Source organism: Corylus avellana, chromosome ca2 (genome assembly GCF_901000735.1).
Source record: "Corylus avellana chromosome ca2, CavTom2PMs-1.0".
NCBI classification, from domain to species: Eukaryota; Viridiplantae; Streptophyta; class Magnoliopsida; order Fagales; family Betulaceae; genus Corylus; species Corylus avellana.
Window position 1 is genome coordinate 10,564,710 of NC_081542.1, and position 25,982 is coordinate 10,590,691.

The 25,982-nt window shown below is 37.3% G+C and overlaps 1 protein-coding gene across 3 annotated transcripts; it reads left to right on the forward strand.

Annotated features, from left to right (window-relative positions):
- The first annotated feature begins 3,052 nt into the window (after nt 1-3,052).
- LOC132172303 (uncharacterized) lies at nt 3,053-13,776 on the forward strand. 3 transcript variants are annotated; one of them, XM_059583779.1, is made up of 12 exons: nt 3,053-3,257; nt 5,370-5,723; nt 8,121-8,275; nt 8,935-9,023; nt 9,163-9,712; nt 10,441-10,608; nt 11,587-11,750; nt 11,901-11,980; nt 12,246-12,357; nt 12,762-12,836; nt 12,921-13,092; nt 13,372-13,776. In XM_059583779.1, the coding sequence occupies exons 2-11, from the start codon at nt 5,374-5,376 to the stop codon at nt 13,071-13,073; spliced, it is 1,896 nt and encodes a 631-aa protein (XP_059439762.1). In that variant the 5' UTR covers nt 3,053-3,257; nt 5,370-5,373; the 3' UTR covers nt 13,074-13,092; nt 13,372-13,776. The 3 variants fall into 3 exon arrangements, with proteins under 3 accessions (XP_059439762.1, XP_059439763.1, XP_059439764.1); XM_059583780.1 differs by having other exon boundaries at nt 13,415-13,776; XM_059583781.1 differs by having other exon boundaries at nt 13,437-13,776.
- Nucleotides 13,777-25,982: the final 12,206 nt, after the last annotated feature.

Here is a 25,982-nt window from a genome sequence, read left to right on the forward strand (position 1 = left end):
TTTTTTTTTTTCCGCATTTTCAGTGCCTTTTTGGCATCAAGATGTGCACTCTAACAAGCATATAGATTACTATATACCACATTGAGCCGAATTGCTCCAAAAGGAGCTCATATAAAAAATCTAAAATATTTGACCTCAAATTTATAATTTGTACTTAAAAAGAAGAAGTTAAGAATCCAAGTTAAACGAATAGAAGAAAAAAAAAAAGAATGCAAGTTATACAACATTTACCAATATTTTAACAAGGACTTAAACACAACATACAAATAAAATTTTCACAATCCTTGTGGGTTAACTTCTTCACAACATATGATACAAATAAAATTTTCACAATCCTTGTACACAACATACTCTCATTTGGTCATCTAACAAAATTCTATGGAGATCACTACATGAAAGCTTATAAACTTAACATAATAATATTAAGGCACAATCATGTACAAATGTGAAATGTGCTTGATATAATTGTATTGTAATTAAAATATTATGACAATTCAAAAATGATAACCTTCATTGCTAACAAACCTCTAGGCAAAAGATGAATCAACCCTTGAATTTGAAGGTTGATGCCCATCTACAATAGAACAAGTTAAATGAATAAATAACTAAAATAAATTAATAAATAATGAAGAAAAAAGAAGTGAATTTGCAAATAACTAATTTATAAACATTTATCTAGATGATCAAAGCTTGCCAAAAACTCCTCTAACTCTTCATCACTTATGCGGTCATTTATCCAGTTTTGTGTGTAAATCAAGGCTTTAACAGTAAATAGAGACAATGAACTCCTAAAGGAATCCAATATACGTCCACCAGTGCTAAAGGCAGGCTCAATGGCAATAGTAGAAATATGGATGGTCAATACATCACAACCTATCCTTGCAAGAATAGAATATTTAGGTGCATTAACCTTCTACCAAGCTAAAATATCAAAATATTTTGTTGTTGCTTCACACCCATCCAATAAATATCGATCTAACTCTATAGTGATCCAAATAATTAACTAAGCTTAGGTAGCTTAGTTAGAAGGTTAATTTGGATTTTGGGTTACTATGAACAGCTAGAGGGGTTTTTTGGGATTTAGACTTTTGGAACGGACGTACACTAGGGTTGTCGGACATACGCTCTTATTTGTAGTAGAAGACGTACGTATGGGGACCACCAGATGTACGTTGACAATAGTACGCCGAACTCTGCCAATAGTACATGGACGTATGCTGGGGACCACACGGACGTACGTTACTTTTGGAATACCCCTTGGGTAATACCTGGACATACACTACAGCCTTTGGACCGCTGTGTAAACAGTATCGGACGTACTTATGGGGACCACCAGATGCACGCTGACAATAGTACGTCGAACTCTGCCAATAGTACATGGACGTATGTTGGGGACCACACGGACGTATGTTACTTTTGGAATACCCTTGGGTAATACCTGGACGTACGCTATAGCCTTTGGATCGCTGTGTAAACAGTATCGGACGTACGCCACAACAGTACCCGGACGTCTGCTACTTTTCAGAATAGTTGGTAGCGTCATCCGCTATAAATACCCCCTACACTCAACGTTTCACAAGCCCATTTACGCCCCAGGCTCTAAGAAAACCCTCTTGTGAGTTTTGTGAGTTCTTGGAGAAGGAGAGGTGATTCTTTGAAGTTTCACTTCAATGAGGTAAACTTTTAAGCTTAGTTTATTCCTAAGTCGTTATGTTGTTTAAGTGTTTTCATAGTTGGCTTAGTTGGTAGTTTGTAGCTTCTAGTTATGTTGTTGCCATTAATCTTTGTTTAAACATGGGTTAGCGTTTAATTCTTGTTGAGCTTATTTCCTTTTGCATGGAGGTATTGTTTTAAGATAGCCTCGGAATCCTTTTAGTAGCTTTAGAACCAGTTTGAGAGGATAGGAGAACGGTTGAACCAAATGAGGTTCTACCTTCTGGACAAACGTACGACCACGAGACCGGACGTACAAGCCTTTTGGATGGACGTACGGCCACGAACCCGGACATACGGTCAGAAGTGTTCTAGGGAACGCCACTTTGGCTAGTCGTTCGATAGCCTCTGTTTTCATGTTATAGGTTCGTTCTAGTTGGATTTAGAACTAATAATAGTTCTTTTCTCAGTATTTGAGGTTATGGAGTCTCAAGGAAATTTTATGGAGGAGCCTTACAACCTAAGTGAGTACAAACTCACATAGATGCTTGTTATTACTTTTCCCTCATTGCACGTCTATTATATATATATATCAAACATGCATATTTTGCAACTCTCATAAAATACATTTTAGAATTACTGTGAACTTTCTTTTGCGAAAACGTATGTTGATTAACAAGATAATGATGAGACTTGTAAAATTATGCATGTAAAAGACTGATAAGATTAATTACATCGTATGATATGGTACATCGGTACGTGCGAAATAATTGTCATGGGCTTACTATATAGGTTAACTTTATGGTCAAATGTGTGTGTGTGTGTGGACTTTGGATCTAGTGGTTTTGTGAACATTACAAAATGTTCCTAAACCCTGATTTTTTTTTTTTTTTTTTTTTTTGTAGTGAAGTGATATGAGAATGAGAGACGGATAGCCTACAACATCTAAATAGGGTTAGCCAGCTGAACCAAAACATATCCAAAACCTAACATGAAACAACGTAAGCCTACAACATCTAAAAGTCTGAAACTAGTATTGCACCTCCTGCCCATCCTCAAGCCGGCCACCGCCATAAATTTTTAATCTTTTTAGGTGTAGTTTTTTATTATTAATTTTTAGGATGCGTGTCAGTTCTATGTAATGACACATGTGACAGAGTGTGATAGAACCTAATGGAGGTATTAAGTTTGTCTTTTTTCGTAAGTCCAAAACCATTTATGATTATATATGAACTCGAAAAATATATATATATATATATATATATATATATGCAAAATCAATACTAATAAATTGTTCTTCCCTTTAGCCTTTTTTTCCCTTATTCAATTAGAAAAAAAAAAAAAAAACTAATAAAGTATTTAACTTTTTTTTTTGTTGATAGGTTTAGTTTTTCACTTTCAACTTTTTTCTCACTAAGCCTCTCTCTCTGTCTTCCTCTCCCTCGGTCTCTCCTCCGCACTCGGTTCGCAGTCGCCTTCACAGACGCCTCTCGCCTCTCCGTCTCTCCGTCAGCCTCTCGCCTGAAAGCGTACTATCCTCTCGCCTCTCCATCAGTCTGTCGCCTCTCCGTTCGTCTCTCCGCCGGCCTCAGTCTGACGGCAAGGTACACACTTTGGCATCGGAAATTTTTTATAATGGGTGTGGGTCTATTGGGTTGGGTTGTCGTAATAGCTCTTCAACTAGATGGTTGTGAGTCTATCGGTAGCAACAGTTTTGTGTAAATGGTTATGGTGCCATATATTTCATGGGTAGTATGTTGTCTTATTTGTACGGTGCCGTCGGTGCGTGAGTATTGTATGTATCGTGTAATGGGTAGATACGCGGTAGTGGCGAGAGGGAGGAAAAAAAATGGAATTTGTTTAGTGAAATTCTCTTCTGTTTCTTGAATTTTCTTTTTATGTGAGACTTGTGTGTTTTTTGGGCAGTTATGAAGAGATGGAGTCCTAAAGCACACTGCATTATTTATGGTCTTTTTTTTTTGGTAAATGAGAATGTCATTTCATTCATTTAGAATAAGGAAACATCTAGAGCCAAAAAGCTCTAAACAGAAAGAGCATGTTGCTCTATAGAAACTATGTCATAAATACATAAAGGAATCTCTATAGAAAGAGCATTATTTATGGTCTAATCATGCTAAAATGTCAATCGTGTCGGGTTGTGTCAACCCGGAACGAACATGTCGTGGGTTGGGTCGTGTGTTACCCTTTAATTTAATGTGGCTTGTTCGGGTAGGGATGTTCAACCCGTTTATATAAATGTGTCGTATTCGGGTTAACGTTCACAGGGTTAACTGGGTTGACACGAACCCGAAATGTGAACCCAGGGGCGGACCTACGTTTGGGGGTCCATGGCAACCCAAAATTTTTTAAATCACTCCCAAAAATGCTACCTTTGATACTTTGGCAACCCCTAAGACAGCTTCTACTCATAAGTTAGATTGATTTCTACTTCTTGGCAACCCCTAGGACAAGCTTATGCAGATTGCTTTCTACTAAAGATGGCTTTCTACTTTTATATATCATATTTTTTAATTTTAAACTAAATATGGCCAGTTCTGATTTTGGTGAAGTGGGTGTGGATGAAAGTGTAATATGAGAAATGGGTCTCGTTTATATTACCAGGAAAGAGCTTCTATTCAGGGAGATCATCCTGGAGAAAGAAGTGTGAAAAGGCTGAGTCTTTGGTTTATGGTACCCAGAGAGAGAGTGAGAGTGGAAGGGAAAAGCATCCTTATGCTTTGATCCCTTGCTTTTCTGTTAAACTCTCTTTCTTTCTTGTCTCTTTCTCTCTTTCTTTCTATCTACCCGATTTTGTTGAGAGAGAGAAAGGGAGGGATAGAGATCAGAGATGGCAAAGTGAAGCATCTAAATAAATATTGTCCGGATAGTACCAAAATGCCCTTTAGACATTGTGTTGCGTATCATTCTAGGAAATATATAAACTATATGCATTTCTATGTTTATTTATTTACATAAGTTTGGACCCCCCACACATAAAATCCTGATTCCGCCTCTGTGTGAACCCATTTTGCCAGCCCTAAATTAGCAATTGATTGAAATTGTTATTTGATGATTAGCCTAAAAGGCACTTACATTGCTTTTTATAGAATAGAAAATAAACCTAATCTTAGTAGAAATAGGAATTAATAACCTAATCCTTCTAGGAAAAGAAATCCTAACCTAGTAAGGAAATGATTAATTATTTAATAATAATATAAATAGAGGGTTCGTAACACCACCCCTTTGTTTTATTTTAGTTTGGAAGCTTGTCAATATGAAGTGCATGTAGAATAAATGGGTTTTAAGAGGGTTTAAACTTTATAGAAAGCTCCTATTTACTAAGCATATCATTGCCCCTCCAGAACAGTTGCCGTTAGTTATCAGTTAACAATGATCTTGAAAAATATTGTCTCTCATGTGTGCAAATTCAACTTCACCTCCCCCAAGAAAAGAAAAAAGAATAATGTGTGGGATCTTATTTTGTTTTTGTTAAACTGAAAATGAAAAATTTAGTGTTTGATTAAGGTTGCTAAGTTTTCTATATTTCCTTTCCATTTATTTGGCCAAAACCTGTTTACTTTTTTTTTTTTTTTGGTCCTTTTTTTTTCAAATTAAGCAGCCACAACGGGAAAAAGGGCTAGGGAATTATGTGCTTTAAAGCTACCTTAATAGTTCTAATTGTAAGGTAAACTAAGTAATTTAACTGTACATTTCAGGAGCATGGGCTCATCAAATATCAGAGATTTGTTGACGTCATTTAGTCCTTCTTTGGACTTCTTTGCTATAAGCTCTGGAGATGGCCGAATTAAAATTTGGGACACATTGAGGGGTCAGATCCAGACTGAATTTGCAGACATCACAACAACCGATGAGACGAACATACTTACGAGACCCGAAAGAGGACATCTCTCTGTCGATTATAAATGCATGAAGTGGTTATCTTTGGAGAGAAAGAGGAAAAGGAAGCTTGGGTCCTCATTATTAGTCTTAGGAACAGGCAGTGGTGATGTTTTAGCACTTGATGTCTCTGCTGGTCAATTGAAATGGAAGGTTAATGACTGCCATCCTGGGTGAGTTTCTCGTATAAAGTTGCATCCTTATGGTCTTCATAAGACATAATCATGGATCGAGAAAGGTTCTCAATTTTTTATTTTATTTTATTTTTTTATTCATGAATAGTTGAATTAAGTGGGGACATGAAATTGACTTACTTTTAGTTCTCCCTCATAAGGCTTGCTCCAAATTAGGCCGGACAAGATGGAGGCTGGTGCAATCGCTTGACTATTTTAACTTAATGATTTCATTTTGAAAAGCCTCTACCTTGCGAAACAGGTCTCTTACCTTATTGGTTTCATGCTGCACAATACATCAGATTTCACTGCTTTCACAGTGTATTGTGTGATTGGCATAGATACATGTCTAGAGAGCATAAACGTAAGGAAATTGTCGCTTGTAATCAGGATAAATATTTAAAGCTTCAGCTTGATGAGTACCTTCTTTTATTCCTTAACTTTTGTTGACGTTTGCTTATCGAAATGTATCACAGTGAATATTTTGCTTTATTTCGATCAGAGTGAAAAGAGGTGTTACTATCTAAATTTTCGTTGGAGATAAATTTTTATGTGCACTATATAATGATCTGATATACCAATTCATATGTTATATATGTTCTCTTAAAGTTACATAACTATTTTTAGTTGTTGTTCAGGTAGTGAAACTTTTGGTTCTCTGGTCTTCAAAGTTCCTATGTATATAACATAGAGATGTAGCTGGCCTCTGTTGGATGTAGCTCTCATTTTTTAATCTTCTCTACTCTCTTAACTTAATTTCTTTACTTCTCTCGACTGTTGTAACCTGGTATCACAGCAAACTCTGTTCCATTTTTTGAATGCTATTTGATATTTATCATCCTTTGTTAGTCTCTTCACATACTTTGAGACTTAGGAACATAGTTGATTAGCCCAGGTTGATCAAGGCCTAGACAGACTCCTAGACTGTGTCATAAGCTGCAACTATTGCTGATGTCAGCAGGCTCAGTTGTTGACACCAGCACTGTATGGACATAACTGGAAAAACAAGGCAGACATCCTGTACTCTTGATATCTGTGGTGCTTTTAATGGGGTTTGAAGCCTTTTTTTTTTTTTTTGATAAGTAAATATGATATAAAAGAGCGCAGAGGGGCGCAACCCACATACACGGGAAGTATACAAGATAGCGCCTAAGAGGGAGAAAAATGAAGAAGAAAATCAGAGAAGCTAATTCCTATAGGATCTAGCCAAGCGGCCGTCTAGGAATACAAAGTAAAGAAGAAAAAATGAGTCAATTCCTCTATAGTCCTAGTGGAGTTCTCAAAGCATCTAGCATTCATTTCATTCCAAATACACCACATAAGACACAAAGGGATCATCTTCCACGCTACCGCGCTTCGAGAACTTCCTCCCGACCACCAACAATCGAACAAGCCCCTCACCTTATAAGGCATGACCCAAAGCAGCCCAAACCGATCAAAAATAGTATGCCAAAGCACGCTTGTGATCTCGCAATGGAGAAGAAGATGATCAACCGACTCTCCATTCTTCTTGCACATACAACACCATTCCACTACCACTATGTTCCTCTTCCGCAGGGTGTCGTGAGTCAAAATTTTGCCTAAGGCCGCGGTCCACCCGAAGAAAGCCACTCGCAATGGCACCTTAGTACGCCAAATGCTCTTCCAAGGAAACACTTCATGATCACATTTGGACAAGGCCTTGAAGAGAGACTTAACCTCGAAATTGCCTTTCTTAGACGAAGACCATCGAATACAATCCATAGAACCTAAGGATATCTTGTACGAGTACAACCGGTCAAAGGAAGAGGAAATCAAATCCATCTCCCAATCCTGAACGGACCTCACAAAAATGACATTCCATTTGACAACCCCATTCCTCCAAATAAAGTTATCCTTCACCCAAGCTTCTTTGTGTCTGGCTATGCTGTACAAAGACGGGAAAGCATGCTTCAAAGAGGCGTCCTCACACCAAATATCATGCCAAAAACGAACTTTCGAACCCACCCCCACCTCATAATGAATACCTACCACCCTCCTGATCTTCATATTTAGCTTTGATAACCTTATACCATAGAGCCTCACTCTCATTAGCATATCTCCAAAGCTAATGGGGTTTGAAGCCTCTCAAGATATAATAATTCAATTGTAACTGTTTGCAAGAAACATGGTGTTGATAATGAATTATGAAAAGTCTTATTGTCAAAGATTAGGATTCTCACAGGGAGCACAAGAAAACATCTTAATTATGTGCTAGGAATTATTTTATTTTTAATCAATTATGGCATGCAATTTGAAGTTTTAATATGTAATTAATTACTGCACTGACTGATAATGAATGATTTTAGTTTAACAGTTGTAATATTGAAATCTATAGCTGGGTGACCTACCACTTCTCTTCCTCTCTCTCATGTGCAGGGGTGTTAGTGCCATTTCGTCTTCTACACATGGTTCATGCATTTACACTGTGGGGGCTGATGGTATGATATGCAAAATTGATTCTTTGTCAGGAAACCTGTTGCAGAAGTTCAGAGCTTCTACAAAGGCAATATCCTGTATGTCTGTTTCGTCAGGTAAATATCATCTACATCTATTGTGTTACTCTTGCCTTATAGCGGTGGTGAATGAACACATTGTGCTAATAGGAGTGTTGGATTTCTAGATAAGTTTCTTACCTTACAAAAGAATTCAATTTGGAAAAATATGGTTTTCCAGTCAGGACGTGGTGCTGTGTTAAGTAGATACTTAGATTGGAAATTATATCTCAATTTCCAGATGACTGTAGTGAAATTGACATTCCATATTGATAGTCAGGGATGATTTTATCAACAAAATTCGGTCAGGTCTTATTCAATCACGGGGCACTTATTCCCATAATTTAGAAAATGATTATGGTTTAGATACTTTTTTCTTTTCAATTTGGTAAGTTATACATGCACATGGTGGGTCTTGAATTTGCAAGTACTCCCTTTTCCCTTTTTTATAAGAGGAGGTGCTGTTTAAGCTAGCGCTCATTGCTTGTGGTTCAACTACTTTTAGATGAGATCACATGTATAATGTCAAGTGCATCTCGCCAAATTGAAAAAAAAGAAAGAAAATATAATTCTATAATACTAAACATAAATGAAGTAGCTTAGCAAGAAGACCTTCCACGAGTCAGAGTTGAAATAAATGATTGTTGTAATTATTCTCTTGCTGATATTTCCACCTTGGATGTATTTCTCCATGTCAGATGGGAAGATGTTAGCTACTGCAGCTGCACAGTTGAAGATTTTTAACTGTTCTGATCACAAAAAGATACAGAAGTTTTCTGGGCATCCTGTAAGTGTTATGCAGTTCTACGTTTGTTCTGTATCAACACCTTTTTCTCTCTTTTCTCTTTAAATGAATGAATATTTAATGTCTAGTTATCTTCTTGACTTTCTGTTCTTGGTCAAATAATTTTCTGAACTATTAATAGGGAGCTGTTCGCTGTATGAATTTTACTGAAGATGGGAAGTACATCCTCTCCTCTGCTGTGGGTGAAAGATATGTAGCAGTATGGAGGATAAGTGGCAGCAAAAAGCAGTCATCAAGCTGTGTTCTTTCAATGGAGCACCCTGCTGTCTTTCTTGATAGCAGGTGCATTGATAGTGGTGAAGTTGACAATTCAGGTCTATGTGTTTTGGCTATTTCGGAAATTGGCGTCTGTTATCTTTGGTTTGGACAGAACATTGAGGAATTACGCAATGCCAAGCCCGCCAAAGTCTCGTTATCTTCTGAGGACATTCCCTCTATAAGTCCCAAGGTTGCATTACCTACAATATTTGCTGCAAAATTACAAGGCATTAGTGAACCTATGTCTGGGCGGGTCTTTGTTGCTTATGGATTGCTAGTAAAGCCATCATTTCAGAAAATTTTAGTGCATTCTGGCACAGTTGTAAAATTAAGTATCTCCAACGATGGGGTTCTTCTACCAATGAGTCAATCTCGTGTCAAATCTAAGAAAGGACTAGATTTACAAAATGGAGGTATGATTTCACCATGAAAAATCTTCTGCTCACTGATCAATTTGTCTTTGAATGTATTATGGGATTGCGATGCATTAAAACCCTTCATTCCTACCAAGCGAGTCAGAGAATATCATCCACTAGAAGCTTTTCAAATGATATGAAAAGCCATATTTCATTGGTGAATGTTTTGAAGCCTCTTTTTTATATTGATTATGCATACTTTATGGTGGATTCATGCTTCTTGAAAGAAAGTATAGAACAGTTTTGTATTGTAGATATATAATGGATAAAGTAAGTCCCTGGAGAATGGCTTTTTCCTTGCTTTGATGTATTCAGTTGGACAATATTCATCAAACGCTTTTTAGATGATCCCCCTTATAGTTTATTTTTCCACAATGACATGCAAATTTTTTTCTGATTGTATTGTTTCAAATGGAAATTCTTTTAGTGGAGCCACTAAGTTGAACAAAAATCTACTATCAATGGCTTGTTTTGATTTTAATTGCTAAGGTATGCTTGGATTGTATTTTGTTTTGCTTTTCTTTGTTTTTTGGTGTTGGAGAATGAGCCTAGATGAAGTCTTTTTGTAACGAGTATCTTCCCAATTTTCTTTTGAGTATAATAGTATGTCTGCTTGGGTTTGATGCTTATAATCCCTTTATTTGTCTACTTCAATATTAATTTCTTCATTATTTGTGTTCTTGATCTCGTGTTGATCCTTAAAAACCTCTTCGATGATTAAACAGTTACTGCATTAGACCGTGCAAATGCGGAGGATGCCTTACTTCCAATTCCAAAGGTTTTTGAGTCTAATGAGGAAAAGAAAATGTATAAAGAAATGAGTGTTGATGCTGATGAGGTAATGGCTGATTTGGGAGATAGCAGGAGTCAAGCTGAGTCTGTGGAGGGGAAAGGTATGCCTAATATTCTTTCAGGAATCTTGCAACATTTTGTGCTTGCCTTATTTGCCTTATACAAATGCTCTTTTATATGGTTTACAATTTGAATTGTAATATTTCAATTTTTACATTGGGGTAGAAACATTATTTTCATAGCTCTGTGCGGGTTGCTCGTTCTTCTAATAATTTGAACAGCTTCTTTTCCACTTAAGAGGCTGAATATAGGAACTGGGCCTACTCGAAAATCCCTCTGCATAACAAAAAGCTCACACCTTATAGTTAAAGTGGAGGAAAGGATTTATGCAGAAAAAAAGGGGAGGAATATCCACCAGAAAAGAGTAAGCTGTAGGTTGAAAATGAGGTTAATTTTTCAACAGAAATAATTTATTCTGACAAAAACATGGGCATGGAAATGGGTTTGGGTTTTACTATTTATGACTATTGGTATGGGTCTGCAGTCGTATATGGTTTGCCCTGTTGCGTAGCTTAAGGAAGTACTGTCAATTTATGTATGTTTGCATGAGGGTTTGCCCTTGCAATATTATGAACGTTGATCTTCTTCAATGACTAGAGTCGTTGGATTTCAATTCTCTACCCCTCCCCCCCCTCCCTCTTTTTTTTGTGCCTATTGGGGTCTTCAATTGAGTTGGATACATAGAATCTTATAAATACTTCACAGATTATGATGTAGAGTATATTATATACTTTCTTCTCATGAGGTTTCCATCTATGTTGAAGCATAATCCACTCTATTTGTTGAGAATAGAGTTGCTATAATTAAAACATTAACTTCTGCCAGTGGCCCTAGGCCCAAATATGGCTATGCTTTTCGGAGAAGGAAACACCAAAATTAGTATTAATTTATAGAAATTTGCTGGCCTGTGGTCATTACATGCTTGTGCTTTATCAACTTTTCCTGTTAGAAGAGTAAGCACAGCAGATAGTTTTTAATGGTGCTCCTGCTTGGTCCTATATGTCTGCTGTTCTGTGCAGATGACATGGTAGAACTAGAAGTTGACACTGAAATATCTTGCCTGGAGGATCGGCTGAGATCATTAGGGATACTGAGTAGTGGAGATGATCTAACATTAGGGTTGACAGCTAATTCTGCGACATTCAAGGGTATTGACCTTGAAGCTGATATGCCACAAAAGAAGGTTTGTTTGATTTTTTTTGTCCCCCCACGCCCAAAATAAAATCCAATACACCACATGCACTACTCTGTCTCTCTTCTCTCTTCCCCTTACCCCCCTAAACAAAAAAGCATCACTCCTTGTTATTGACTCTTTATGTATTTTCTTTATCAGATAAGGGCATCTGTTCTCTCTATGGTACCTAGTGACGCATACAAGTTACTACGAGTCTTGGTGGCCAAGTGGCAATCAAGGTTTGTTCTTTATCTTTTAATTTAGCATTAAATACCAGTTTTTTTTTTTGTCTGCACATATGTGGTGTATGAATTTTTATTGGTATTATGCTGACAATTGCTGAAGTGAAGTTTATTTTGCTTTCATATATTTATGATAAAGTGCTTTGACATTATCTATTTATTCATAAAAAAATCGTGTATTTATGATAAAGAACTTGCAATAGCAAACTCTATAGAAGGTGTATACTAAAAGTGAGTGGAAATTTTTGGTTGTCTTCAACAGGACATGCAGTGGAAAGTATGTTCTTCCATGGATATATCATATATTTTTGAATCACGGTCATCATGTTATGTCTCAGGAACCAACAACCCAGATGCTTAACTCCTTATCCAAGGTGAAATGTTGTAATTTTTTTAATTGTGCTAGATTTTTATTTAACTTTATAAGTATGAAAACTTGGATCTGTCATGTTACCTGTAATAGCATCCTTTTGCTTGTGCTTAAAATTTAGACACTTAGTTATATAATTAGGTAGGTAGAACTGCATCTACAGTCTTATTGCAAAAGTTGAATTTGATGGAAACATTTACCGAAGAGGAATATTATAAGGTGTCAAAAGGTTTCCTTCCCTCCAAAAAAAATTATATTTGATGTAAATGGGATATTCCTTTGACCCTCAATGAATGGGAATGAATACATGAATGTGAGTTCTTTAGTTTATAGATTACCATGCTCTGTTTATCCAATTATCCACTGTTTGTCATTTACTATGCTTAAATTGTGTTTTTCTTCTTCCAGATTACCAAATCTAGAGGTGGTGCCATCCAGCCTTTATTACAATTATCAGGTCGTTTGCAACTTGTGATGGCACAGGTTTTTAACTTCGCATCCTCTTGCTAAGCTCATTATCTTTTATGAAGTCGTTAGTATTCTTCATTGTTCATACTCTTTTTACAGATTGACAAGGCTTCACAGAACAAAAGTCAAATTTTGGTGCATGATAATCAAACCATTGAAAGTGAAGATGAGGATGAGGATGAGGATGTCGATGAAATTCTTTATGGAGATGAAGATGATGAATCTGAATTAAGCAGTGATGACAATAACTAGGTGCATTTTACCACAAGAGGTAAACAATTTTGTAAGAACAGTTTGCTTTTGCTTTATGTATGACTTGTTATAGACGTTTATATAGTTAGTAGGTTAACATGATAATCATGTGAATCTCCATTTATATTTTGAAGTTTAGTTGACATTTGTTTGGTTAAGGCCTGGTCAGGTATTTGTATTTTGACCTTAGGTCTCTTTGAATATGTTCAGAGTAAGTATCCTATGTTCTCATGTTAGTAAGATTGAAACCTATGGATGAGAATCTATTTCATTCTGTTGCATGACTTGTGCTTTCTAGCGGCTTCAAAAGAATCAAGACTCAGACGCTTAACATGGTGTAGGATGTACATCAATTTTCACCAGGTTGTTTTCTGACGGTGCTGTAATTAACTGTGGCTTCGACCTTTCTACACTCAGGCTGTCTTGCCCTGTCTTATTGCCTTGAATTTTGTTTCCATCTAGTTTTCCTCCTTGGTCATGGGAAGGAATTTGGGGTTTGTTCAGCCGTATCAATCCAATGTTTTTCTTTTTATTCTTTGTTACTTTGGAGATGAACATCTTCTGTTGATTCTCGAGGGTGAAGTGAGGCACAGTTGATAGGAGCATGTTGATAGGATCTGCCTGTAATTTTTACTGAGGCACAGTTTTGTAAACATATATTTGTTATGAGTTATAAAAGGTGCAGCAATTTTGTAAGAGAACATGTGCTTGTCTGCTTTTACCCTTTTTTCTGCTTCTGCCACTTTTTTTTTTTTTTTTTTTTTTTTTTTTTTTTTAAAAAAAAAAAATGTATCAAGTGCATCCTCCGAAGCCAATTAGATTTGAAATGTAGTATGAGCACCTCTTAATGGGTTAAAGATCTGCATTAGACTTGTGTTGGATTCTGACACTGCACAATATTCTACTACAAGAGGCCAATGCATTTAACTCTAGCTTGGGCGATTTGTATTCAACTATCAATTAACTTATAATTGAAACACTGACCATGTCTGATTCTAGAATCTGTACCAGTATTGATCCAATGTTTATTTGAGTTGGAGCAAAGCAATGTTAATTTTTTTTTTTTTGCAATTGGTATTTGCATTACAAACTTGTTGGACACACAAGTCTATAAGCTGTGTTTTCATTTTGACATGGACAATAACGTTCATTGAATATTCATATGATTTTGAATAGTCTTACAATTTAGCGAGCCTGTGGATGTTCATTTGTGTTTCAATCTATAATGATTGAAAGGAAGCTAGCAACCTGTATGGCTTTGCTCTGGTAAATTGGTTGCATGCTTATACCATGATGATTCACAGCACTGAATGTATAATGTGCATGAAATAAAAACCAAATAAGGTGATAAATGAGCAATAGAACGTGTGCTCAGTTAGTTAGCAGATATATCATACGTTTTTTTGGAAAACAATTGTCTCGCACGTTCGCTCAAATCCTCAAAAACATTTCAAGTTCTTGATATAACAAAACATAGTATATCGTTACACGCAGTACTAGAGAACCTATTGCAAACACATAACGTCTTAACCGAGAAACAAACTAGTTAAAAGGTCACAAAACCATACTTTCACCAATTTTAGACACTATTCGAATGTTTTGGCTTTTGGTCAAATGTTTGGACTCGAGGTCGAACTTTTGGTCAGAGTACAAAATGCATGCAAAGTTCCTACATTTTTTTTTTTTTCAAATTGTCACGTAACAAATCTCATTATAGGCTCTTGATATGTTTATAAAAACATTGTAAACCATAACAACATGCAAGACTAAGAAAATAAGAGGTGTTCTAAAACATTTGTAAACCTTTTTGCTTTTTTTAAAGGAGAATACTAGCAAAAACTCATTATAGCACTCTAAGACTTTATAGGAAGCATGAAAATCACAAGAATTGACTTATTTTTCTTTGTTCTCCATGGGATTTCCACCCTATCAGGAGACTTCCAAAATATCATACTTTATTACTTGACCTTTTAACAAAGGTTTTCCTTTGTCCTATTCTCTCTCTCTCTCTCTCTCTCTATGAGAACCGTAAGGCACAAAGGATTCTTATTTGGGTTAATTACTTTTTTCCTATATGAAACTACAACATATTGTTATTTTTTCCTCATGAATTGAGAATCTTATTGTCTGACCTCATTAAATTATTTTTTTTTCTAAAAATTCTCATTCCGTCAGTTAAAAGTGTTAAAAAAGACGGTTAACCCGTCACGTGGGGCGCACATGCTGTCTTGAAATTTTCTCTTCCAGTTTTGCCCTCACCCAAGCTGGACCACGTGTATAGACAACCTTAGATTGAGAAAAAGAAAAAAGCTGAACCACATAAACTGTCGTCGTCGAGGAGGAGGAGGAGTTGGATGATGGGGTCCACTGGACGACGAGGCAGCAGTGGCGGGAACGATGTAGAGCCTTCTGAAGCCATCAACGGACGACGGAAGGGGTGGAGGTGACGGTGACGTCGATGGTGTAGTTGAAGAATCTAACTCTGAAGTTTCGGACTCTGTGAGGCTTTGGCCTGAACAGGGGTCTAGTGCTTATGTGCTCATCGTTCATGGTGGTGGGTTTGCAGAAATTTCAGAATTGTACGTGTATGCTTGAAGAAGAAGGGAAGATCTATATATATATATCAAGAGAGAGAGAGAGAGAGCTCCCTTTTGAAATTTGATCTGCGCCTCTTGGGGATCTACAACCAATAAACTGTCGTCGTTCTCTGTTTATTGAGAAGAAACAAAAAAAAATTCTGCTTGAAGGAAGATGACGTCCAGCTTGGGTGAGGGCAAAAGTGGAAGAGAAAATTTCAAAATGACACATGTGCCCCAAATGACGGGTTGAGCGTCTCTTCTAATGCCTTTGACCGCTGGAAGGGAGGTTTTGGAAACAAAATAGTAGTTTGATAGAGTCGAGCAATAAAGTTGCCAATTCATAAAAAAAAGTAACAATGCATTGTAATTTATTGAAAAAAATGTAATCACCTCTTTTTATTTTTTTCATTAGCACCTCTCACTTCTATTTTTTTCGGTGAATCCATACAAATGGTTGTTCATTTATTTGACCTTCGAATGTAAGTCATTTACAAAAGTAGATATTATAGTCTAATTCTAAGAGGTTATGTGTTAAGAAATTCGATCACGCCGTGTTATATACTCTATAAAGCACAAATTAACTTTTAAAGATAATGCTGTTTTCCTCTTACATAATTTACATAATTTAATAGCATTGTAAGATATATTTTTTACTATAATTTTATTGAATTGCTTTCTATTTATTTTTATTATTATTTTTCGGATTAATATAGTTTATTATCAACAAGAATATTTTGCACCATCAAAATTATTTCCGACACCTGTATCTCTAGGCTCCTTCGACTTTTGGCGGAACCAAATCTTCAGAATACCCAGAGAGAGCGAGGGGGAGAGAGAGAGAGAGAGACTTATGGCGTTCTCTTTTGGAACTTACAGTTACAGGCCACCAATACACTGCAAGGCCACTATCAACAGCAGCAACACTAACCACGCGCTCGAGGCCGCTTACATCCAACGCGCGGCGGAGCTGGCCGACAAGTCCGCTGGCTTCACTTCTCCGCACCCCAACTTCGGGTGCTTGATCGCCACCCCCCAAGGCAAGGTCGCCGGCGAGGGCTACCTCTACGCGCAGGGCACCAAGTCCGCCGAGCTCCAAGCCGTGGAGTCCGCTGGAGAGCGGAGCAGAGGCGCCACCGCATATATCAACATGGAGCCCGGGGACTGCCACGGCGACCGCACCGCTGTCTCCGCACTCGTCCAGGTTTGGCCGTTTCTCAGAAATTTTTGATTTTGTTTTTTGTTTCTTACAATGTCAGCAGCCAAATGCGTGTTCAGTTTTTGACCACCGTGTTGGTTAGCATTTTGGTTTCATTCAACACTTTGGTCTTTTTTTGTTGTTCTTTTTGATCACAATGCTTGCTTGGGTGACATTTTACTTTCGTTTCTTTACTGTTTTTTTTTTTTTTTTTTGGGGGGGGGATATATAAATGACAACTATGTTGATTAGGCAGGGATTTCGAGAGTTGTGGTTGGGATGAGGCACCCTTTGCAACATCTCCGAGGCAATGCGGTACGTGCACTGAGGAATCAAGGGGTTCAGGTTGATGTTCTTGGGGAGGATCTAAAGAGTAAAATTACAGAGGTACAAATCTTTTTCAATTACTCTTGAATTCTTGGTCTTTTTTCTTGGGTAAGTTTTACGTAAATTTTGGTAATGGGTATTAAGGTGGCCCTTTAATTGGGTAATGTAATGCTCATTTCCGAATTAGGATAGTTCAAGTGGAAAATATATATATATATATATTTTTTTTTTGGGGTATTTGTCCACTCAAAAAATGAAAAGACAAAATACTCCTCAAGTATAATTAACTGGATACTCTCCAGTTCCCACATTTCCTATCTTTTTGACTATTTAATGCATTTATTTTTCTGGAAAAGCGGCTATAAATTTGTGCCGTTATTCCACCCGAATGATTTTTTGGGATATACGTATTAGTGCATTGGTTCAGACTTGAAGAGTGTTTCCCTAATGAGTGAATCCATTTCCTTACATAAGTGCAGCAGTGGTCTGGCCTTAAAATCTTGCTATGAAGATCACATATGCGTGTATATGCTTATATGCCATGATCATCTGGAGAAGAAAAGTGTATCTCACTGTAGAAACTATATAATGTAGAACTTATCGACTAGGTGCAGAAGCTATTGAACAATAAAGACATCATGTGTGACATAAGTTTTCAGTTAAGACCTAGAGAGCTGAAAATATTTTTGGAGGCCAGAAATATAACAACCTAAAACCATTCTCCATGCTTCATGATTCTAAATTACGGTCATTACTAATCTGGTCTCTCCATGCAACTCCAGTCCATTACTATGACTTACCTAGCGCTGTTGTTCAAACAAAGAAAGCCACTCTTGTAGGTGCTTTATTTCTTCAAATTCTCTTTCAAGGGAAATAAAGGCTAGTTATAAAAAGATATGACCTTGACTGTCTGCCTTTTTGAAGGGAAGTAACAGATCCTATCCTTGCCTTCTCGGTTCAACCTGACAGAGTACAAGAGATTGAAGAAATAGGTGACCGTCTCCATCTCTCAATCATGCATGGATCTGATGAAGGTAATATTCCACTGATAAGTGTCTTTTGAAAAACAGCACATGGCCTGCCATCGAGACCTCCTTAAAATGGTCAATATTGAACAAAATCGGGAAAGCTTCCTTGAAGGTCTTACCTCCGCACCATACGCCATGGAAAAACTAAATTTTAGACCCATCTCTCACCTCAAATCTCATGAATCTAGAAAAAAACCCCTCCTAATGTTTTCCCACACCCTCACCCTGTAGGACCCGTACACCTTGTTGGAGCACCACACACCCCACATGCTCTCATATTTAGTTTCCACAACTAATCTCCACAAAGCCTCCTCCCTCTTCGTAGCGTAATGCCAATGCCATTTCTCCAAGAGATCTTGATTAAACTGAATTAGGTTCCTAACCCCCAAACCTCTTGATGAAACTTGAAGTATAAATCTTGGACCAATTGACTAGAAGGAGTTTACTCTTGTCACCAACATCGATTGGCAGTTTGGAAGCGACTCTATTTGTCAAAGGGTGGGAGGATCACATTAATTAAAAACACTTTGTCCAATTTGACCACTTATTTTTTTATCGCTTTCCCCCATCCTAGTTGGAGTAGCTAACTACATCGAGAAATTGAAGCGGGATTTCTTGTGGTCAAATGGAGCCCCCTACGAAAGGCCCAAGTATTTCATGGGAAAAGAGGACACCTTACAATCAAGAATACTGGCCAAACCTCCAACGTCTTTCATGGCGCTGCCAGGGACAATCTTTGACTTAACCATGTTAGTCTTCAACCCCGATACAACTTCAAAATATAAGAAAATACATAGTAAATTGCGAAGATGACTAGGATTAGCTTCACAAAAAATCAACGTGTCATCCGCAAATAAGAGATGAGACAAAAGAAGCATGTTATTATTCCTGGAACCCACTAGGAAGCTTGATAATGACCCCCCATCCACAGTGGCAGACAACATTTGACTTAAGGCCTCCATGACAACAACAAACAGTAGCGGAGTTAGAGGATGGTGTCTTAAGCTGCGAGAGCTATTAAAGAAGTCGGGTGGAGTTCCGTTGATCAAGACTGAGAACCACATTGATGCAATGAGCTATCCATCCACGCCACTTCTCCCCAAAACCACACCTACTCAACAGATATAATAGGAATTCCCCATTAACAAGATTGTAAGCCTTCTCTATGTCCAATTTGCAGAGCACATTTGGAACCTCTGATCTAATTATACTGTTGAGACATTCATTTGCAATGAGGATTGAGTCTAAAATCTACCTTCCCGTGATAAAAGCATTTCGAGACTTGGATATAAACTTCTCCAAAATAGCTTTCAACCTATTCGCTAGGACTTTAGAGATGTTTTTATAAACGACGCTCACCAGACTAATAGGGCAAAAGTTCTTAATATTCATTGCCTCAACTTTCTTGGGAATAAGGGCAATAAAAGAGGCGTTGAGGTTCCTTTCAAACTTATCACGAGCATGGAACTCATGAAAGACATTCATGATATCTTCTTTTAGAACCTACGTGAAAGATTGAAAGAAAGTCAGAGAAAAACCATCAGAGATTGGAGCCTTATCATTGTTTAGAAGTCGTCGGCACAATTGGAACAATTGGACTAGACATGTGCAGGTAGCTTGACTGCCTTACCTGTCATTGAAACACAAGCCGGAGACATATCAGCCTATATTCCCACCAATGTGATCTCCATTACTAATATGACAAATCCTTATTAAGTAATGGGTTTTTAAGGGCGCTAGCTTATAGGCCAGGCTTCTCTCTGACCCCAATGACCAATTTGATCCTAAGGTGAATTGCACTGTGTGCTCTAAGAAATTAAGTACCTCTAGTTTTGGTCAATTTGATCCTGAACACCAACAGAGTAAAAATTAAGTACCTCTAGTTTTGGTCACCAATGGAATTGTTCTAAGAAAACACAAGAGTAGAATTGCACTGTATGCTCATGTATTTATGTAGAGTCTGAAGAGATGAATCTGTTAACCACTAGGGAATCCACAATGTTGTTTGTTCTATTTGAGTCTGCCATATAGTGGAAAAACTTTATATTCCTGTATCCCTCCCTCAGCCAAAGGGACCTCGAGTTTTGTCTCCAACTCACTTCTTCCAAGAAAGCAGTCATTTGAATTCACTAATAATCTCAACCTTTCTTGCATTTTGCTCAACTAATAGAGATCTTTCTTTTGCAATAATGTCAAAATCATGGAGTTCAACCAAAAGAGCCTTCTTCCACTTCTCAACATTGCCAAAAACCTCTTCATTCCTTTTTTTCAAGTCAAGTTTCAAAAACTTTTAATTTTTTCACCAAAACAAAACTATGGGATCCTTGAAAATTGTAAGATGACCACCATTGTTTCACCCTCCTCAAAATCCTCAGATTTTAGCTAGATATTGTCAATCTTAAAATACCTCTTGCTCCCAGTGACATCATTGCAGTCAAAGTAGCAAAGGAAAACTATCCGATAAAACTCTAGGAGGCAATTTTGAGAAACATCCGAAATGTGGGCTTTCCAGTCCAGAGAGAGAAGAAAGTTGTCAAGTCTAGACCACGCCAAAGGATCACGGTTATTAGACCATGTGCAGAAACTGCCAACAAGAGGAATATCCATAAGCCCTTGTTCGAAAATGAACTCAGAGAGCTCCGACATAGCTGAGAAATATCTCTTGCTTGGAAAGTAGATGATGTTAAAATCACGCTTGTTCCAAATGATGTAGAGATGAATGGAAAACACAACCCATAGAGAATTTAATGATTTTTTTTTTTTTTTGAGAGAGGATTTTGTATGGACAACCTTAATTCCTGTAGCATGGAATACAAGTATGTTTAAGTAGGGCCCCCTCCCCCCTCCCACACTTTTTTTTTTTTTTTTTTTTTTTTTTGTGTGTTGGATTACTATAAAGTCATATAGGCATTCCAAGCTATTTAATGAAATCAACTTTTGTGCTTTATGTTAAATGACCGGTTATTCCCAAAAGCTTAAATGGAATATTTAACCAAAATGGAGGGTAAACTATGGAGTTAAGGTTCAAACTCTAGACTTTGATTATGATACCATGTTAAATCTTAATTTATCTTAAAATGTTAAGCTTATAGAAAATAGTGAATTTAATCATTTAATTAATATTTTAACACTCCCCTTCATGAGTGGGCTTAAACTCTCCCTCTCAATAAGTGAAACCCAACACTTGAAATGTTCAATTAAAATGCGAGGTTGAATTACAGAAACATGGTTTGAACTCAAGACTTTTGCTCTGATACCATATTAAACCATCAATTATCCCAAAAGCTAATGTGATAGGACATATTGAATTTAATCATTTAATTAATATTTTAATACTATAGTCTAACTTGTTAAAATTGTGTATTGTAGGAAGCTCAAAAGTCATGCCACTTGGTCAATGCTCCCATTATATGTAGAGCTGCTTTGCAAGTTCCCTTCTCTGTTATCAAGTATGCAATGACTCTTGATGGTGAGCATTAGATTTTTAGAAACTTCTTACTGATTTTCAAGTATTTCATTCTCTTTTTAAAAGGGTGAATGGTATAAGTTTGTTAGACATGAACAGGAAAAATTGCTGCTAGTAGTGGACATGCAGCATGGATAAGCAGTAAAACGTCTAGGAGTCGAGTTTTTGAGTTGCGGGGTAGAAGTGATGCCATTATTGTAGGAGGAAATACAGTACGCAAGGACAGTAAGTTTCTTCATTACTTGCAACTATGTGGTTGTTTTAATAGTATAGTAGTTGAAAATGCTCAAAATATTGCTATATATTCTAATTCTTTTCTGAATTAGATCCAAGATTAACTGCAAGACATGGAGGTGGGCACATGCCTGTGCGCATTGTAATGACGCAGACGCTTGATCTTCCTGAGGAAGCAAACCTTTGGGATGTGTCCGATGTATCAACTATAGTTGTAACACAAAGGGGAGCTAGAAGGAGTTTCCAGAAATTGCTTGCTTCTAAAGGAGTAGAAGTGGTGGAGTTTGAAATCTTGAATCCTAGAGACGTTATGGAATATTTTCATGATCGTGGGTATCTTTCAATTCTGTGGGAATGTGGTGGGACACTGGCTGCATCTGCTATTTCAGCTGGAGTAATACACAAGGTTTTTTTTTTTTTTTTTTTCAGCTTCTCCTCTAATTTGTAGCAAAACTGTATATATTGTTCACTTGTCTACTGAGTATAACTTAATCAAGTAAATGTTAACAGTGTGACTCTTCAAACCTCCTCCCAGACGTAAGTATGAATTGATGCTGGATTCCCTTTTTGACTACAAAGAGTCATCTTAGATTTTTAGTTCAGGCTGGATTTCAATAGTGGGGAGTTATCTTATCTAATAATCATATTTGGCTTCTTATATGGTGCCAGCCACTTTCTTTCATCCTAAATTTGATAGACAGATTTTTTTTCGTTGCTCATCTCTTGTTTTAGATGCATGAAGGCTATATTTATTGCAAGGTGTATACATGTGTTATTTATTGTAAAGATGAAGTTGCAACTATCATGAGCTGCAACCAATTGCTGATTGACGTTTGGATCTTCTATTGCACTTTGTATACTTGGTATGCATCCATGGTGGCTCGGAATATGTGGGCTTCAATACCTTCTTGTAAATATGTGTTTTTATGTCTCTCTCTTTCTCTGTGGTTTTTATTCCAGTCAGAATCATAGTTATATAGTCTGTTTCAGATGCCATATGGTTTTGAAACCCCAAGGTTCACTCTCTTTCTGGATTGGCCTATCTTCCAAGCTTGTTGGGCTGGTTTGAAAGAGGACACTTGAAGGTCTTTTTTGAGTTTCATGCTAGTGGTAAGTTTGAGAGAAGCCTTAATACTACGTTCTTCACCCTCTTTCCGAAGATCCTAGGGGCTGTAAACCCCAAGGATTTCCCCCTAATTAGTTTGTGGTAGTATCTATAAGATGGTTGCTAAGATTCTAGCCAGCATGCTTAAGATGGTGTTGGAGAGGATCATATCTAAGTCACAAAATGCATTCATTTGAGGTAGGCAAATTTTAGATCATATTCTTATTGCCAATGAATACACCTTGATAGCAGATTGAGATTTGGAGAACCGGGGGTTATTTTTAAAATGGACTTAGAAAAAACTTATGATCATATTAATTGGGATTTTTTTGATGTACATGCTGAGAAGATGCGGGTTTAGGGGGAAGTGGTGCTCTTAGATAGCTCATTGTATTTCCTCAATGCAGTTTTCGGTTTTGGTGAATGGCTCTTCTACATTCTTTAGCATGTCTGGAGGCTTAAGGCAAGAGGATCCTCTATCTCCTTTGTTGTTTGTTCTAGTGATGAAGGCGTTGGGTAGGATGATTTCAACTGCTGTGAGTGGAGCTCTGTTGTCTGGCTTTTGTATGGGGATAGAGGTTGATATCTCTCATCTCGTATTCACTGATGACACTTTGATTTTCTGTGGGGCCGACCCAAATCATCTTTACAATTTACGGAGTTTGTTCTTATTATTTAAAGTTGTGTCAGGTTTGAAGGCGAACTTAGTCAATTCGGAATTGGTTTTGGTGAGAAATGTTGATAATGTGGCTAGGTTGGCTTGGATTTTAGGTTGTGGGGTTTTGTCCCTACCTTTGAAGTATCTCGGTCTTCCTTTGGGGGTATCCTATGAGGCCAAGCATATTTGGGACAGTGTTATCGAAAAGATAGAACCGTGGTTGGCTTGTTGGAAATGGTTGTATTTGTCTAAGGGTGGTAGAGTTACCACCCTTAGACAAATACAACCTATAAGGCCAAGCATATTTGGGACAGTGTTATCGAAAAGATAGAACTGTGGTTGGCTTGTTGGAAATGGTTGTATTTGTCTAAGGGTGGTAGGGTTACCCTTATCAAGAACACCCTATCCAACATACCTACATACTTCATGTTCCTCTCCCTTCTAGTGTTGCTAACCGTATTGTGAAGCTCCAATGTGATTTCTTAAGGGGTGGGATAGGCGAAGAGTTCAAATATCACCTAATGAGTTGGCTAAAGGTGTGTACCCCGATCGTTGAGGGAGGGTTGGGGATTAGGAACCTTTTGAGGTTCAATCATGCTCTTTTTGGTAAATGGCTTTGGCGTTATGGGCTTGAGAGAGAGGCTTGGTGGAAAGTGGTGGTGGACTCTTATGGAAGAAAATTAGGAGGGGTTGGGGGAAGTTCTGTAGTCACATCAGATTTGAAGTGGGTGATGGTTCAAAGGTTAGGTGCTGGCATGATCTTTGGTGTGGCGATATGACCCTTAAGGATGCTTTTCTAGTTTTATTTGATATTGTTTGTGCAAAGGATGCTCCTATTGAGGCTCACATGGATTTTTTTGGAGGTGCCATTCAGTGGAATGTTACCATTTCTAGAGTAGCTCAGGATTGGGAGGTGGATGTCTTTATCTCGTTCTACAAGTTGTATTTGTTAAGAATGAGAAGGGAAGGGGAAGACAGGTCGAAGTGGATCCCTTCCAAAAGAGGGTTGTTTGGTGTTAAATCCTTCTCTAGTGTCATGGGTTGTCATGATGGTTTTTGTTTCCCTTGGAAAAGTATTTGGAGGACTAAGGTTTCATTGATGGTGGCATTTTTTTGTGTGGTCGGTGGCCCTAGAAAGATCCTTACCATAGACAATCTTTGGAAGCGGCATGTTATTGTGGTTGATTGGTGTGTTATGTGCAAAAAGAATCGGTAGTTTGTGGACCACCTTCTTCAGTGTGAGGTTGCTTGTGCTATTTGGAATGTTTTCTTCAAATGATTTGGGTTGTCTTAGGTTATGCCTAGACTAGTAGTTGATTTGTTTACTTGTCAGTGGATTGTCTACAGCTCTCAGAGTACTGTTGTTTACTTTGTGCCTTTTGTAGTGTTTTTTGAGAGAAAGGAATGATATGTGTTTTGAGGACTGCGAGAAGACTTTGGAAGAGTTGAAATATTTTTTCTTCAACATTTTGTATCTTTGTACAGCTGCTTTTGTTTCTCCTTTAGTGATTAGTTATTATAATTTTCTTGTTCTTCTTACTCTTACTACATAGGTAGCATCTCTTGTATACTTCCTGTGTACATAGGGGCACCTTATGTTTTTAATGATATTTCAATTCATTATAAAAAAAAAAAAAAAGAAGAAAGACTTTGCTTCTTTCTGGTTAAACCTGCAGCAATTGGTCTGAAACATTACAAAAAATATGTAATGATATGTTGAGGGTAATAGATTTTCATTAAATAGCTTCCTTTTTCTGGGCTGCTTTTGGCTTTGGTATGGTTTTGGCTCACATTATGGATTTTCATGGACTACGAATTTTGTTTGTAGGTCTTTGCATTTGTTGCTCCAAAAATTATTGGCGGAAAGAATGCACCATCACCTGTGGCTGAGCTTGGGATGGTTGAGATGTCACAAGCCTTAGATTTGATTGATGTTTGTTATGAGCAGGTTGGTGTTGGCTAAACTTGTTCTCATAATTGGATATTGTACAATTTGTTTTTTTGATAACTGTTGCCTCTTAAGCTGATATCCCTTCCCTGTTAGTCCTTTTTTAATCTAATGTCTTCTTTAATACATATAGTTAATAGTTAGTAACTAGGTTATTCTTCTATAGCATTCCCAACCCCATGAAAGAGTGGGGACCTTGGGTCTTTGCAAATGTAACAAATTAGAATGCATTATTATTTTAGATATGCAAGGGCCACTGTTTGGTGAAATGTTAAAAGTCTTGGGCTGTGAGGCATAATAGGGGCATCAGTGCATGAGCTTGTCTAGTGGCCACTTCTTGCAAAATATTGAAGGTTAGTAAAGTATCAA